This window comes from Gorilla gorilla, chromosome 12, assembly GCF_029281585.2.
Source record: "Gorilla gorilla gorilla isolate KB3781 chromosome 12, NHGRI_mGorGor1-v2.1_pri, whole genome shotgun sequence".
NCBI classification, from domain to species: domain Eukaryota; kingdom Metazoa; phylum Chordata; class Mammalia; order Primates; family Hominidae; genus Gorilla; species Gorilla gorilla.
The window spans coordinates 96,163,862-96,181,243 of NC_073236.2; the positions used below are offsets into that span (position 1 = coordinate 96,163,862).

Below are 17,382 nucleotides of genomic sequence, written 5' to 3' on the forward strand. Positions count from 1 at the left end.
GGAGCCCCTCTGCCTGGCTGCCCAGTCTGGAAAGTGAGGAGCGTCTCTGCCCGGCCGCCATCCCATCTAGGAAGTGAGGAGCGCCTCTTCCCGGCCGCCATCACATCTGGGAAGTGAGGAGCGTCTCTGCCCGGCCGCCCATCGTCTGAGATGTGGGGAGCGACTCTGCCCCGCCGCCCCGTCCAGGATGTGAGGAGCGTCTCTGCCCGGCCGCCCCGTCTGAGAAGTGAGGAGACCCTCTGCCTGGCAACCGCCCCGTCCAAGAAATGAGGAGCCCCTCCGCCCGGCAGCCGCCCCGTCCAAGAAGTGAGGAGCCCCTCCGCCCAGCAGCCACCCCGTCTGGGAAGTGAGGAGCGTCTCCGCCTGGCAGCCACCTCGTCCGGGAGGGAGGTGGGGGGGCCAGCCCCCCGCCCGGCCAGCCGCCCCATCCGGGAGGGAGGTGGGGGGGCCAGCCCCCCGCCCGGCCAGCCGCCCCGTCCGGGAGGGAGGTGGGGGGGTTAGCCCCCCGCCCGGCCAGCCGCCCCGTCCGGGAGGTGAGAGGCGCCTCTGCCCGGCCGCCACTACTGGGAAGTGAGAAGCCCCTCCGCCCGGCCAGCCGCCCCGTCCGGGAGGGAGGTGGGGGGGTCAGCCCCCCGCCCGGCCAGCCGCCCCGTCCGGGAGTTGAGGGGCGCCTCTGCCCGGCCGCCCCTACTGGGAAGTGAGAAGCCCCTCTGCCCGGCTACCACCCCGTCTGGGAGGTGTACCCAACAGCTCATTGAGAACGGGCCATGATGACAATGGCGGTTTTGTGGAATAGAAAGGGGGGAAAGGTGGGGAAAAGATTGAGAAATCGGATGGTTGCCGTGTCCGTGTAGAAGGAGGTGGACATGGGAGACTTTTCATTTTGTTCTGTACTAAGAAAAATTCTTCTGCCTTGGGATCCTGTTGATCTGTGACCTTACCCCCAACCCTGTGCTCTCTGAAACATGTGCTGTATCCACTCAGGGTTGAATGGATTAAGGGCGGTGCAAGATGTGCTTTGTTAAACAGATGCTTGAAGGCAGCATGCTCGTTAAGAGTCATCACCACTCCCTAATCTCAAGTACCCAGGGACACAAACACTGCGGAAGGCCGCAGGGTCCTCTGCCTAGGAAAACCAGAGAACTTTGTTCACTTGTTTATCTGCTGACCTTCCCTCCACTATTGTCCTGTAACCCTGCCAAATCCCCCTCTGCGAGAAACACCCAAGAATGATCAATAAAAAATAAAAAATAAAAAATAAAAAAATTAAATTAAATTAAAAAAATACATAGTTACTTTATAAAAGTTTGTAGTTCAAGTTCATGCTATTGTGTCCTGAAAAACCTCAAGCAGTGTATTTAAAGTGGTCTCAAGTTGGTAGTGCCACCAGATGCCTAGCAAAAAAGAGGATATCTTCTTCAAAGATGTCACTATTTCAACCTTTATAACAAAACCTTTGTTACCTGGAAATAATTGGGGTTTGTCTGTCTGGAAAGTAACAGATGATTCTCTATAGAACGTAGGGGTTTTTTTTTGTTGTTGTTGTTGTTTTTGAGAATTTTATTTATTGATTTATTGATTTACTTTATTTTTTATTTTTTTCCCATAAGTTATTGGGGCACAGGTGGTATTTGGTTGCATGAGTAAGTTCTTTAGTGTTGGTTTGTAAGATTTTGGTGCACCCATCACCCAAGCAGTATACGCTACACCATATTTGTCGTCTTTTATCCCTCGCTCCCCTCCCACTCTTCCCAAGTCTCCAAAGTCCATTGTATCATTCTTATGCCTTTGTGTCCTCATAGCTTAGCTCCCAATGATCAGTGAGAACATATGATGTTTGATTTTCAATTTCTGAGTTACTTCACTTAGAATAATAGTCTCCAATCTCATCCAGGTCACTGCAAATGCTGTTAATTCATTCCTTTTTATGGCCAAGCAGTATTCCATTGTATACATATACCACAGTTTCTTTATCCACTCGTTGATTGATGGGCATTTGGGTTGGTTCCAATATTTTGCAACTGTGAATTGTGCTGCTATAAACATGCATGTGCAAGTATCTTTTTTGTATAATAACTTTTCCTCTGGGTAGATACCCAGTAGTGGGATTGCTGGATCAAATGGTAGTTCTACTTTCAGTTCTTTAAGGAATCTCTGCACTGTTTTCCATAGTGGCTGTACTAGTTTACATTCCCACTAGCAGTGTAGAAGTGTTCCCTGATCACCACATTCATGCCAACATCTATTGTTTTTTGATTTTTTTGATTATGGCCATTCTTGCAGGAGTAAGGTGGTATTGCATCGTGATTTTGATTTGCATTTTCCTGATCATTAGTGATGTTGAGCATTTTTTCATACGTTTGTTGGCCATTTGTGTATCTTCTTCTTCTTTTTTTTTTTAGATGGAGTTTCGCTCTTGTTGCCCAGGCTGGAGCGTAATGGTGAGATCTCGGCTCACCGCAACCTCCACCTCCCGGGTTCAAGTGATTCTCCTGCTTCAGCCTCCCAAGTATCTGGGATTACAGGCATGCGCCACCATGCCTGGCTAATTTTGTATTTTTTAGTAGAAACAGGGTTTCTCCATATTAGTCAGGCTGGTCTCAAACTCCTGACCTCAGGTGATCTGCCCGCCTTGGCCTCCCAAAGTGCTGAGATTACTGGTGTGAGCCACTGCGCCTGGCCCTTCTTTTAAGAATTGTCTATTCATATCCTTAGCCCTTTTTGATGGAATTGTTTGTTTTTTTCTTACTGATTTGTTTGAGTTTATTGTAGATTCCGGATATTAGTCCTTTGTCAGATGTATAGATTGTGAAGATTTTCTCCCACTCTGTGGGTTGCCTGTTTACTCTGCTGACTGTTCTTTGCCGTGCAAAAGCTCTTTAACTAAGTCCCAACTATTTATCTCTGTTTTTATTGTATTTGCTTTTGGGTTCTTGGTCATGAAATCCTTGCCTAAGCCAATGTCAGGAAGGGTTTTTCCAATGTTATCTTCTAGAGTTTTTAGAGTTTCAGGTCTTAGATTTAAATCCTTAATCCATCTTGAGTTGATTTTTGTATTAGGTGAGAGATGAGGATTCAGTTTCATTCTCCTACGTGTGACTAGCCAATTATCTCAGCATCTTTTGTTGAAAAGGGTGTCCTTTCCCAACTTTATGTTTTTGTTTGCTTTGTCGAAGCTCAGTTGGCCATAAGTATTTGGGTTTATTTCTGGGTTCTCTATTCTGTTCCATTGGTCTATGTGCCTATTTTTATACCAGTACTATGCTGTTTCGGTTAACTATGGCCTTATAGCATAGTTTGAAATCAGGTAGTGTGATGCCTCCAGATTTGTTATTTCTGCTTAGTCTTGCTTTGGCTACGCGGGCTCTTTTTTGGTTCCATATGAATTTTAGCATTGTTTTTTCTAATTCTGTGAGGAATAATGGTGGTATTTCGATGGGGATTGCATTGGATTTGTAGATTGCTTTTGGCAGTATACTTCCTCTAGGTGTTTCAATTCCATTTATCTGCCCCTTGCGTACTAGAAGGACTAGAAGGAGTTGCCTCTGCTTGATCTTGCCAATTCCTCTCTTCCCAGTCTCTTTTAAACCCATTCAAATCTGCTCCAAGTAAACTTTGGCAACTTCATCCTTCTAGGTGCTCAGGCCAGAAACTTTGGACTCATCTTTGACTCTTCATTTCTTCGTACCCATATTCTATCCTTCAGAAAAAAATCCTGTTAGCTCTGCTTTCAAATTATATCCAAAACCTGTCCACTTCCCGCTCTCCACTGCTACCACCCTGGTCAGTGCCACCAGCATCCTGCCTGCCTAGTTTACCACAACAGCCTCACTGGGCTTCCTGCAGGCTCTACAGTCTTTTATTTTTTTTTCTGTTTTGTGACGGAGTCTCACTCTGCAGCTCAAGCTGGAGTGCAGTGGTGCAATGCTAGCTCACTGCAACCTCTGCCTCTGGGGCTCAAGCAATTCTCGTGCCTCAGCCTCCCAAGTAGCTGCGACTACAGGCACACAACACCATGCCCAGCTAATTTTTTTTTTGCATTTTTGTAGAGACGAGGTTTCACCATGTTCCCCAGGGTGGTCTTGAACTTCTGAGCTCAGGTGATCCACCCGCCTCAGCCTCCCAAAGCATTGGGATTACAGGCGTGAGCCACCGCGTCCAACCTACAGTCTCTTCTTAACAAAGTAGCTCCAGTGATTATTTTGAAATGTACATTAGATGTTATTATTCTTTTGCTCAAAATCACTCCTCATTTCACTTAAGTGTGAAAGAGTCCATGAAATAATGTGAAAGCCTTATATAATCCAAAGCCCCTTGTCCCACTCCTTACTATTTACCTTGCTTGGCTCCGGCCACCCTTGCCTCCTTCCTATTCTCCCAACAGGCAAGCCCTGCCCTGGAAACTTTGTACTGGCTGTTCCCTCTGTATGGAAGGTTTCCCCTTCACCAAGTGTCTATGTCTCTTACAAATCTTTACTCCATGAGGCCTACCCTGATTACCCTATTTAAAGTTGCAATGTACCTCCCCTATACTCTCACTTTCCATTCCACTATTTTTTCCATGGCGGTGTTAAATTAAACTAAATACAGCCTGAGAAAGCCTCTGTACTTCCATATTTGAGTCCTTGTGGATGAACCATAACCTAACTTAGTAGGTAGACAAGACTGAAAGCCTAATTTAGGAGTGTGCTTCTGTAACAATAGCTGAGTTTCAGCCAATCCCAGCAGCCATACTTCTTACTGTTCAAACTGTGTTCAGATAAGGCAAATGCCAAGCTGTAATCCAACCAGCTGCTTCCGTACCTCACTTGCTTTTTGTACATCATTTTCCTTGCTTTGTCTGTAAATGTGCTCTGACCACGAGGCATCCCTGGAGTCTCTCTGAATCTGCTATGATTCTGGAGACTGCCCGATTGGAGAATCATTTTTCCCCTTGCTCAATTAAACCCTGTTAAGTTTAATTTGTCTGAAGTTTTAACAGTAGCTTCACCTTTCAACATATGTTTATTATGTTTGCTCCCTAGCCCACCTCTCGCTGTGCAGGGGGAAGAGTTGCAGTGTCTGCAAACAAAAAAGGGGTTCGGACCCACTGAGTTATATAATTAGTAGGTCTGAAACAATATACATATTTTAAAAAACACAAAACTTAAAAATGGTTAAAATGGTAAATTTTGTTGTGTATTTTACCATAATTTAGAAAAAAAGGAAATAAAATCTCACAGCTCCTGTAAAGTAGCACTTCAAGAAATTTTTACTTCAGTTATGTGTGAGTACTTCTACGTCCACAGTTTCAAAGTCTGCAATGTATTTCTTACTATGTCAGGGTCAAAAATACCAGAAAAAATTATGGTAGAGAACCGTCTGCACACACTCACCAGCTGACATGCACAACATAGTTCACAGCAGCAATGTTAGAACAAAAACTGGAAATAATGCACATGTTAAGAGGCAGCAGGATGGATACATAATGAAGTATATTAAACAATGGAAAATTACGGTCCGGGCGCCGTGGCTCACGCCTGTAATCCCAGCACTTTCGGAGGCCGAGGCGGGCAGATCACGAGGTCAGGAGTTCAAGACCAGCATGAGCAACATGGTGAAACCCCGTCTCCACTAAAACATACAAAAATTAGCTGAGCGTGGTGGCGCGCGCCTGTAATCCCAGCTACTTAGGAGGCTGAGGCAGGAGAATCGCTTGAACCGGGGAGGCAGAGTTTGCAGTGAGCCGAGATCGCGCCACTGCACTCCAGCCTGGGCGAAGAGCACTACAGCTACCTGTAGGTGAATATGAAACGCAATGCTGAAAGAAGCAAATTGCTGGAGAATACATACACAATTCCAAAAGCTTCAAAATTGAACGAAACAAGATAATGATACATACATTATGTGGTAAAGCTATAAAGAAAACCAAGGCAAGCTGATATAAAAAATTCAGAAAATAATTATTAAAAACTTAAGTCATTAACGTTTAGGGAACTGAAATGTCTCTATTTTCCAAATTAATACTCCTGATAATAGCATCAGGTCTTTCCTGATCTTGCCCACTGTCGCAACTCCCAGTGACACGCAGTTATTTATTTTTCAAGGACTGAACCATCTGACAATTTGTATGTGCTGCGTAATACATGTATCCTCAGTAGGGGATAGCTTTCAAGGCTAGCGCTTGGCGACGCTCTGACAGTAGAGCTCATTATCTATTGAATGAATATATGGGCTTTGGCACACGTTGGTTCAGCACTACTCATTTTAGTCCGAATTCTTCTCGTGGCTTCCGTTCAGTCGCCGCCCAAACCCCTGCCCCATCTCGCAGGCTCTAAAATCCCTGGACTCGTTCCCGAGTCCCAGACGTAGTTTTCTCCTAGACTCTGCACTGGGCCAACAGAGTGCGAGAAAGGTGGAAGGTCTGGATTGGGACAAAAGCGCTTCCCAGGCGTCCAAGCATGTGAAGAGAATGAGGTCTCTTCATTCAACAAGAGACCGTTGAATGAAGGCCCCTCAGCAACAAGGCCCGTCAGCCCTAACGCCATGATGAACGCGCGGCGCTGACGGTAAAGTGGCTGGTTAACTAAACCGGATTGCTACCGCCCACCCCGGTGACGTCACGACCTCGTCGAACTCCTGATTGGAGGAGCTGCGTTTGGTCAATTCTCGCGATGACTCCTCCAGGTTACCCCTATCTCCCTCCCTTTGCCCTGACCCGGTAGTCGACCGTGGACCGCGCTGCGAGCCTCGGAGACGCCGTAGAAGGAGACCTGCTTCCGGGACTGGACCAGGCGCCTGCGACTCTTCTCAGACGCCGACGTGCACGAGGTTTGGCTCCCAGGTGTCCTGCCTGCCAGACCCGCGGTAGCTCGGCTCGGCCAGTTTTGCTAGGGCTGCCTGGCGAGCCACACCAATTCCCGTCCTTTGGTATCGCCACGATTCGGCGGCTGTGAAACTGATTTCCGGTCGCTAAGGTCTCCATGGAGACAGCACTTTAGCCACTTTCTCCCACTGTCATTCCTCGACTCCACGTGGTTCAGAAATCGCCCAGAGAATGTTTGTGGGAGTCAGCCAGGAAGGTGTAGAGTGAAGCAGCGTTCTAAAGGGAAGCAGTAAGTGGGACCTAGGAGGAGTGTAATTTACTGGGCACCTTCTGGCCTTGCGGTAGACACGGGATTTACCCCCTTGGGGACCCTGGTTCTTCAGGACACACGTTTAGGCATCATTTGAGCAGGCATAATTACCGAGTCTGCTTTTGTGTAGCCCTCAGAATTGCAAGAGCAAATCCTCCTGCAAACTTGCTTACCTTTCACGAGAGAATCGTCTCCCTAGTTAGGTTTCCCAGTCTCTTCTGGCTTTGTACGATGGTCACTTTCTTAGGAAGCGTGCCTCTATTCCTCTAGATCTGACTATCCCTTTACAAATTATTCTGTTGTCGACACTTTCCTAGCTGCGTCCATTTTTGGTTAAGTGGTTGCTCACCTGCCATTACTGTATGGATTTCTTACTTCCCAAACAGACCATAGGTTCTTAAGATGTAGAATGTCACTTAGATGTAGAATGGATTTTAGATACCAGATAGTCCACCTTCCTGCCCTTAAAGACATATATCCCTTCTAGAACATCTCTGACAAATGTTTGTTAGTTAATTTGTATATTCGTTAAGTGTTTGTTAAACACCTACTATGTGCCAGGCACTGGATTGGAAATTGAGACTTGAAACATGAACAAAATAGATTAAAGTTGCTGCCTTCATTCAGTTTGCTGCTAGATGAGACAGACAATATATAAATTTACAAGTTAGGGTAATTTCTGGTACTAGTAAGTGCTATGAAGAAAATTAACGGAAATGGTGTCTATGTGTGTTGTATTGGTGAGATTTTAGATAGAGTGGTCATGGAAGGCTTTTAGAAGGTAATGTTTTAGCAGAAACATGAATGGTGAGAAGGAGTCAGTCTTGCAAAGATGTGGAATGAACATTAAGGGGCAGAGATACTGAGACGTGTAAAGCCTCTTAGGTGGGAATAAGAGCATCAGGAAGTACAAAGCTCTTGAGATGGTGAAGAGGAGATTGGTTTGAGATGAAGAGTGGAGGAAGGCAGGGTCAGATTATTTAGGGCCTTGAAGGGCAAAATCTCAAGTTTTTTATTTATTTATCTATTTATCTATTTATTTATTTATTTATTTGAGATGGAGTTTCACTCTTGTCGCCCAGGCTGGAGTGCAGTGGTACGATCTCGGCTCACTGCAACCTCTGCCTCCTGGGTTCAAGCGATTCTCCTGCCTCAGCCTCCGGAGTAGCTGGGGTTATAGGCGCCCGCCACCACACCTGGCTAATTTTTGTATTTTTAGTTAGTGCAGACGGGGTTTCACCATGTTGGCCAGGCTGGTCTTGAACTCCTGACTTCAGGAGGTCCACCCGCCTCGGCCTCCCAAAGTGCTGGGATTACAGGCACGAGCCCCCACTCCCAGCCTCAAGTTTGAATTTTATTCTAAGTGTATTTAGAAACCCTTGGAAAGTTTTAAGGAAGAGAGTAAGTAATTCAATTTGATGAGAGTTTTTTTTTAAAGAGATTGCTTTGATGATTGTAAACAGAATGGGCTCTTTGGAGGTAAGTGTAGAAGTTAGGAGACCAGTTAGGGAGCTGTTTCAGGAGTCCAAGAGAAAATATTCAGTCATCTTCTCTTTGAATATTCCTGGTGTTGGAAAATTTCTTTGTTTAAAAGGTAGCCCAGTCCTTAGTGGGACCATAGAGCTTTTCCTTTGTATTGATCTGGAATCTGTTTCCCTGTAGCTTGTACTGACTTTTACTAATCTAATAGCAAGACAAGAAGTCTAAGGCTGGGCGCGGTGGCTCACGCCTGTAATCCCAGCACTTTGTGGGGGCCGAGGTGGGCGGATGACGAGGTCAGGAGATCGAGACCATCCTGGCTAACACGGTGAAACCCCGTCTCTACTAAAAATAGAAAACATTAGCCGGGCGTGGTGGCGGGCGCCTGTAGTCCCAGCTACTCGGGAGGCTGAGGCAGGAGAATGGCCTGAACCCAGGAGGCTGAGCTTGCAGTGAGCACAGATCGCGGCACTGCACTCCAGCCTGGGCGACAGAGCAAGACTCCGTCTCAAAAAAAAAAAAAAAGTCTGTAGTAGACAAATAAATCTACTCCCTTTTTCTCCAAAACAGTCTAGCAGCTATTTTAAGGCTCTTGTCCTGTTGACTTTTTCTCCAGGCCAAACACCTTTGGTTAACTGAGCTGTTCTCTGAAGGCGGTGCTCTCTAGGTCCTTCAGAAATCAGTTCCATTGTTTGTTATGGCTCCTTAGAGTATGGCCGCCAGCGCTGTACCTAATGCTCTACATGTCACCTGGCCTGTTTGGATAAAATCATGCACTCTGATATGGCTGACTTCTGTGGTTTTTGGCAGTCATCTTGGGCTGTTGAGCTGTTTCAAACCACGTTTTGCCTCACCAGCCTCTCTTTTTGTGTTTTTTTCCCCTAAACTAAATGCAGCCCTTTACATTTATTTCTATTTCATCTTGGTAAATTTCATATTGCTCATTATTCCGGTTTATTGACCTGTTTTTATTCCTGATTCCATCATTCAGCATGTCCTTCCAGATTTATTTTATACATGTACTACATTATAGCCTCTAATATTTGCATCATAAATACTGCTAAAAATGCTAACTGCATCAAGAAAAGAGCCCTATGACATTTCCCTAGCAACTTCTTTCCAGATGGCATGGTACTATTAGTGTGTAGTTGTGTAGTCTTTGAGTTGGGTTGTTTAGCCTGTTATGAACCTGTTGATTTGTTAAGTATCGATAAAAGCAAACTCAAGAGAATAGCATTAAAAAAATATTTTTTTTTCATTTTTGCAGAAATCAGGACACGGTAGTACCTCCTGTTAGTCTAATGAGTCACTGAGGTTAGTTTGAAGTATTTTATTTTTGGAAAAACTATCCCAGTTTTTTTGTGTGTGTGTTCACTAAAAGGAAAGTTTGCTGTATTTTAAAATAAAAAGACTGAGTCATAGTAGGTAAAATAACTTCAGTCAGTAATAAGCTTGAGCTTAAAACATTTTTCTTCTTCAAATCAGAAATTCTTAGACAGTGATTCTCATTCTGGAGCAGTTTTGCTACCCAGGGGACACTTCGCAGTGTTTGGAGACATATTTTGGTTGTCAGAACTTGGGAGGTAGGAGGGTGCCACTGGCATCTAGTGGGTAGAGATGGGGATGCATGAAACATAATGCATAGGATGATACTGTTCAACAAAGAATGAACCCAGCCAAAAATCATAGTGCTGAGGTTGAGAAACCTTACATTAATGCCTTAAAGTCTTCTTTCTTGCAGTGACTACTATTAATTCTATTTAAAATGGGTGTAAAGAAGAAGAAAGAAATGCAAGTTGCTGCGCTGACCATTTGCCATCAGGACCTTGAAACTTTGAAATGTAGGTGACTTCTGGTTTCCCTTATTATGTTTTTTTCTAGTGTGCAAGCAGAGTATTTTAATGACTGGGACCCCTAGCATATAATATTCAAATTCTTTATATTTTTCCTTATGTTTTGGATGTAAAACAATTTTCTTAAAATTCTGTCTTCAGACTATGTTCCACCTATTGCTATGGTTTATAATTAAAAAATTTTGTAGAATGCACAACAGAGGCAAAGTTAACTTACTGTTAAATCATTGAAAAATTTTTTTTTGTATATGTTATATAGCTTTTGCTGATGTGGAAGGGAAAAATCTAGCTTCTTTGCTGTTACATTGTGTGCAACTCACAGATGGAGTGTTACAAATCCATTATATTAAACAGGTAAGTCTGAATTGATATTCATGTATGCATCTTTAAGAGTATCATGCTATTAAGGATTTAAAAAAAATCACCGACAGTTTTTGGTCCCTAATTATTGCATATCAGTTTATCATTAATAAATAAGTATTTTTTTTTTCTGTTTATTGTATAATATCCTTGTATTCAAAGCAGCAATAGAAGCCATATTCAGACTTCCATCATAATTGAACTGTAAATAGATAAGGTAGAAGATAATGTGCATACCTCTTTTGTGGAGATAAATTTTAAAATATATGAATCTTCAAAACTTTTTAGCAGACACATTTAAAAGTTAATTTAAAATATAAAGATTATATTTATTAGTATTTCAGTATTAGGATTTACCATTTGAGCACACATAGTTTTTTTTTTTTTGGAAAGCAAGTAAATGTATTACTGGTTTTTTAATAGTGCTACAGCTGTTCTTTACTGTAAGCCATTAACAGGTCTGTGATTCTCTGTGGAGGTGGGTCTGGAGGGTAAAGAGGGAGTTGGGGACATGAGTTTAAAAAGTTAATAAATAGTGAAATAGGTGTTTAAATCAGTATCCTTGACAGTGGAGTATGGAAAACATTTCACGTAATTGACACTTTATTTTATTTATTTTTTTGAGATAGGGTCTCACTCTCTTACCCAGGCTGGAGTGCACTGGTGTGGTCTTGGCTCAACCACAACCTCAACCTCCTGGGCTCAAGTAATCCTCCTGCTCAGCCGCCTGAGTAGCTGGGACTACAGGCATGTGCCACCATGCCTGGCTAATTTTTGTATTTTTTTGTGGAGACAGGGTTTCACCATGTTGCCCGAGCTTGTCTCAAACTCTCCTGGGCTCAAGCGATCTGCCCACCTCAGCCTCCCAAAGTGTTGGGATTACAGGGGTGAGCCACTGTGCCCAGCAAATGAGACTTCAAAGAGTATCTGTAACCATGTTACTTTGCTATATTTGATATTATAAAAATTACTTCAATGTTTTGTATTATAGATTGTGCCTCTGCTGGAGAAAGCAGATAAAAATGGCATGTGTGATCCCACTATTCAAAGTTGTTTGGATATCTTAGCAGGCATTTATCTTTCTTTGAGTCTAAAGAATCCCTTGAAGAAAGTATTGGCAAGGTAAGAAAAAAAGGAAGGGAAGTTGGGTGTTATAAATGTTGAATTTGACCAAAAGTAACTGAAGTTCCTTCCTTGGTTTGATAAAACTGAACTGATACAGATCACAAAAAGTTCATTCATATGGTTTGTTCTCTGTTTTCATTGATTAGTTACAACTTTTTTTTTTTTTTTTTTTTTTTTGAGACGGAGTCTAGCTCTGTCACCCAGGCTGGAGTGCAGTGGTGCGATCTTGGCTCACTGTCAGCTCTGCCTCCCGGGTTCACGCCATTCTCCTGCCTCAGCCACCACACCCGACTAATTTTTTGTATTTTTAGTAGAGATGTGGTTTCACCATGATAGTCAGGATGGTCTTGATCTTCTGACTTTGTGATCCGCCCTTCTCAGCCTCCAAAGTGATGGGATTACAGGTGTGAGCCACTGCGCCCGGCCTAGTTACAACTTTTTAAAAATATAAAAAGCCTTCTTAGGTCACAGGCTTAATAAACAGGCTGTGGGCTATAGTTTGCTTACTCCTGCCTCAATCCATTTACATTTATTGGTTATGTTTAAATGTCATCTTGCTGTTTTTTCCTCTTTTTGTCCTATCTGTTCTTGGTTTAAATATATATTTACACAGATAACACAGGAATATAGGCTTGGTATAAAAATTTCAAACTATATAGAAGTATACAAAATAAAAAGTAAGGCTTCCATTTCATTGTTTAGGGCTTATCTTACTTTTCTTAGTAAAGATTGTCACTTACCATTTTGGTATTTATCTTTCTAGACCTTTTCTTTGAGGTCAGCATATGTGTGTTACATTCTACTTTTTTTATATATATCTGTAAACGAGATTATACTCTACACAATGCTCTGTAGTTTGTTTTTTCACTAAAGAATGTCTTAGAGATATTTCCATGTCATAAAATCCTAATCGTAATAAAAGACATATAACATAAAACCTCAGTCTTAACCTTTTTTTTTTATGAATTCTTTTTTTTTTAATTTTAATTTTCATTTCCATAGGTTTTTGGGGAACAGGTGGTACTTGGTTACATGAATAAGTGGTGGTTTCTGAGATTTTGGTGCACACATCACCTGAGCAGTGTGTACTGTACCCAACGATTTGTAGTCTTTTATTTCTCACCCCCTTCCCACCCTTTCCCCTGAGTCTCCAAAGTCCATTGTATCATTCTTATGGGTTTGCATCCTCGTAGATTAGCTTCCACTTATGAGTGAGAACATACGATGTTTGAGTCTTAACCATTTTTAAGTGTACATAGTTTGCTGTTGTTAAGTGTATTCACATTGCAGTGCAATGATCTCTAGAACCTTGTCATCTGCTAACCTCTGAAACTGTATACATTAAGTAACAACTCTCCATTTCCTGTTCAGCCCTTGGCAGCCACTTTCCATTCATAAATTTGATTACTTTAGATACCTCATATTAGTGTAATATTTGTATTTATATTTTTGTGACTGACTTATTTCACTTAACATAATGTCCTTAAGGTTCATCCCTGTTATAGCATATGACAGGATTTTCTTCTCTTATAAGGCTTAATATTCTGTTGTATGCATATACTGCATTTTGTTCATCCATGCATCTTTCAATGGACATTTGGGTTGCTTCCACTGCTTGGCTGTTGTGAATAATGCTGCCATGAACATGGGTGTGCAAATATCTATTTGAGATCCTGCTTTCAGTTCTTTGGATATATACCCAGAAGTGGGATTGCTGGACCATATAGTAATACTATTTGTAATTTTTTGAGCAACTGTCATACTGTTTTCCATATGCAACATTTTACATTCCCGCCAACAGTCCTTACTTTTTCAGCTATAAATATTCTGTAATATGAATATACCAAAATTTAAATGTACCATATATACGACATGTATGTATCTATATGTGGTACATATTACATGATTTATATTACATGGTATAAAGTAATTTAATCACTTCCCCATTGCAGTGATATTCTTACGTATATAATTATATATGTGTATTTCTCTGAGATAAATTCCAAGAAGTGGAATTTCTGGACCAAAAATTAGGCGTATTGAAATTCTTGGTAGATATTGTTAAATTGTACTCCCCCAGACTACCAATTGAATTAGAATGCTTGTTTCTTCTTCGTATATTTCCAACATTGGATACTATCAATCTTTAAATCTTTTAAAATCTAATGAGTGAAAATGCTATCATTATAATTTGTGTATCCCAGTTACTAGTGTAATTGAACATTTTTTAATGTGTGGAATTTGACTTTTTTTATTATATATTCTTTGTACATTTTCTTGTTAGAATGTTTTCTTGATTTATAAGACTTCTCTATAGATCATATGCCAAATACATTCCTTTGTTACTTGTCTTTGAACTTTCTCATGGTGTCTTGTCTTTACAAAAATTAAAATTTTATTTTGGTTATCAACTCAGCTAATTTTTGTGTATGTAGATTTCTGAGTTTTATACCTTGCTATATATGCTTTCTGTAATACAAGATTATTTAAAACATTATTTGCAGGCCTTATACTATTTTTTTTTTTTTTTTTTGCTCAACTTTTATGTCCATCTGGAATTAAGCTTTGAATGTAATGTGAGGTAGGGATTCAATTTAGTTTTCTTTTTTATATGGGGAACCACTTACCCAAACTGTTGAATCGTCCATCTTTGCCCACATATTTGGAATGCCACCTTATTGTGTTATATGTTCACATATATACATGGGTTTGATTTCTGATTTAGGTCCAATTATTCATACACCAACACCACACTTTTATTTACTATAGTTTGATAAAGTGTTTTAATTATATGTCAGTGTTAAGTCATCCCTCTAGTGACTCTTCTTATTCTGAATATTCCCATTTTTGAATTATTTTCTTCCAGAAAAACTTTGAACTGTCCAGTTATGTTTAAAACAAAGCCAATCAGTTTTGATGTATGTAAATTGAGGCAAAATTGATATGTTTAATTTACTCATTTGATAAATTTTTATTGACTGCCTACTGTGTTTCAGCACTCTTCTAGGAACTGGGGGTAGAATGAATGAAACAGTCCAGAATGGAGGTTACATTCTAAGGGGAAGATAGAAAATAGACAAAATAAATAAGTAACATTTATAGGATATTAGATGGCATGAGTGCTATCTAAAAGCGGGAAGGAAGGAAAGGGGACATAAAGGATGGGGTGAGGGTTACAATTTAAAATATTATGATCACTTCATATAGCTTTGCTCAGACATGATAAGGTAATTGAGATTGACCTGAAAGGGATGAGGCAATGATTGTTGGGTATATTTGAAGGAAGAGTATTTTGGATGGAGGAAACAGCAGAAGCAAAGACTGGTATGTCAGAACAGAGCAAGGCCATGTAGCTAGAGCTAAGTGAACAAAGATCAAGATGAGGTCAGGATTGTGATGGATGCCATTTTAAAAATCAAGAAAAGAAAAAAAATAAATAAAGATGAGGTTAGGAGCTAATGGTAGTGCCAGATTGTATCGGGAGGACCTTGTAGGTCACTGTAAACACTTCAACTAGTACTTTAACCGAGAAGGATATTGTTGGAGGTTTTAGTAAGAGAAGTGACATGGTGTTTTAACGGTGTCACTCGGCCTGTTCTGTTGAGAATAATCTGGGAGATGGGAGAGAAGCAAGGTGGAAGCAGGGAGACCAGATGAGCTGACAAGCCAGGAAATTCCAGTGATGGTAGTGTGTAGTTGTAATTTTCTGGCTGTATTTTGAAGGTTTAGTTCAGTATTCCCACATTTGTATGATTCTCTTCCCTCTCCACATATTCTGGGGCTATTAGATTGTCAGATTTTTAATATTTGTTTCTTTTTCTAGCTCACTAAATAGCCTACCTGAGTTTTTTCTACCTGAGGCTATGCACCGTTTTACTTCTCGTCTTCGGGAAGAATTGAATACTACTGACTTATACTCTTACAGGAAAGTTACTGACAATATTTCTTCCTGTATGGAGAACTTTAACTTGGGTAAGGCTGCACTTTTCTAGTCCTTTTTCTGGCTAACCCCTCTCATCACATCATAGTTTTTAAATGACATTAATTTTGGTCGTGAAACTCCTTACCAGTGTTCATTTTTTCCTCTACAGGTAGAGCAAGTGTTAATAATCTGCTTAAAAATGGTAAGTCCTATTATTTTATTTTGTTCCATGAGTTGATGGCTTGTATGAGTCATTTTGGAACTGGCTCTTTTAAGTTTCTTGGTAATAGGTAGAGCGTTGTAGATAACTTAGGTACATCATGACCCTTCCTTTTAAATTTTTGTTTCCATATCATGATATCATTTTGGATAACAGTGATATAAAATATTTTATTTTATTGAAATTGAGGTTCACAGTTTTAAATTCTTGTTTGTCATATTCTTTTTGTTTCAGTGCTACATTTTCTGCAGAAGAGTTTAATTGAAATCCTGGAAGAAAATAGGCAAGTGCTATATGTTGGCATTTGTGTGTGCACACTTGCAGTTGTACATTATCTTTGTACAAAGAAAAATTTAAAAGTCTCAGAATGTGATCTTTTCATCCCTTTTCATTAATATTATCACTTTTATATTTTTTTTGAGATGGGGTCTTGCTGTGTCACCCAGGCTGTAGTGCAGTGGTGTGATCATAGCTCGCTGCAGCCTCAACCTCCTGGGCTCAAGTGTTTGTATCACCTCAGCCTCCCGCGTAGCTGGGACTGCAGGCATGCACCACCACACCCAGATAGTTTTTTTTATTTTTTTGGAGACAGAGTCTCACTATGTTGCCCAGGCTGGTCTTAATCTACTGGACCGAAGTAATGTGCCCGCTTTAGCCTCCCAAAGTGTTGAGATTACAGGCGTTAGTCACTATGCCCAGCCCCTTTCTCCATTAATATTAGACCCAATTATTTAAAATTTTTTTTAGAGGTTTGATATTTAATTTTAATAAATTCAAAGTTTTTATATTTAAACTTTATTAAAATATTTAAATGAAAAATTAAAAATTTAATACATTGTTATGAGAATAAGTGAAAGAACTCTTTTCCTCACCTGAGTGTGTTCCTTTTTCATAGCATCCTGTTTTATTTTGTGAGTGAAATATCCTCTGTTACTTCTCTGAGGATATATTCATGATAGTTTTTTTGTTTTTTATCATCTTTACATAGTCTCTGTTTCTTCCAAGTTGCTTTTTTCTGTTTGCTGGTTTTGTTCAGTATATTTCTTATTAGAAGCTTTCCTCAGAAGTCTGGTGATCCTTGGCTGGGCAATTATGTATTTATTTCTTTTTATCTATCTTATCTATCTATCTATGTATCTATCTATATCTATATATATAAATTTTTTTTTTCTTTGTGACAGGGTCTCATTCTGTTACCCAGGCTTGAGTACAGTGGTACGATCTTGGCTCACTGCACCTCTACCTCCCCGGGTTCAAGTGATACTCCCACCTCAGTCTCCCAAGTAGCTGGGACTACAGGTGCCCGCC

The 17,382-nt window shown here is 40.9% G+C and overlaps 1 protein-coding gene across 15 annotated transcripts in view; it reads left to right on the forward strand.

Moving 5' to 3' along the window:
• Positions 1-6,683: 6,683 nt before the first annotated feature.
• THADA (THADA armadillo repeat containing) overlaps positions 6,684-17,382 on the forward strand; it is a 368,672-nt gene continuing 357,973 nt past the window's right edge. For 4 of the 15 annotated variants that reach the window (XM_055377795.2, XM_055377801.2, XM_055377799.2 and 1 more), the window contains exons 1-7: positions 6,699-7,094; positions 10,336-10,435; positions 10,707-10,801; positions 11,799-11,929; positions 15,756-15,904; positions 16,024-16,056; positions 16,309-16,357. In XM_055377795.2, coding sequence (XP_055233770.1) covers positions 10,360-10,435; positions 10,707-10,801; positions 11,799-11,929; positions 15,756-15,904; positions 16,024-16,056; positions 16,309-16,357 — 533 coding nt within the window. In that variant the 5' untranslated portion in view covers positions 6,699-7,094; positions 10,336-10,359. Of the gene's footprint in view, positions 7,095-9,861; positions 9,909-10,335; positions 10,436-10,706; positions 10,802-11,798; positions 11,930-15,755; positions 15,905-16,023; positions 16,057-16,308; positions 16,358-17,382 lie in introns of all 15 variants that reach the window. The other 11 variants (XM_055377806.2, XM_055377807.2, XM_055377800.2 and 8 more) reach the window with 4 other exon arrangements.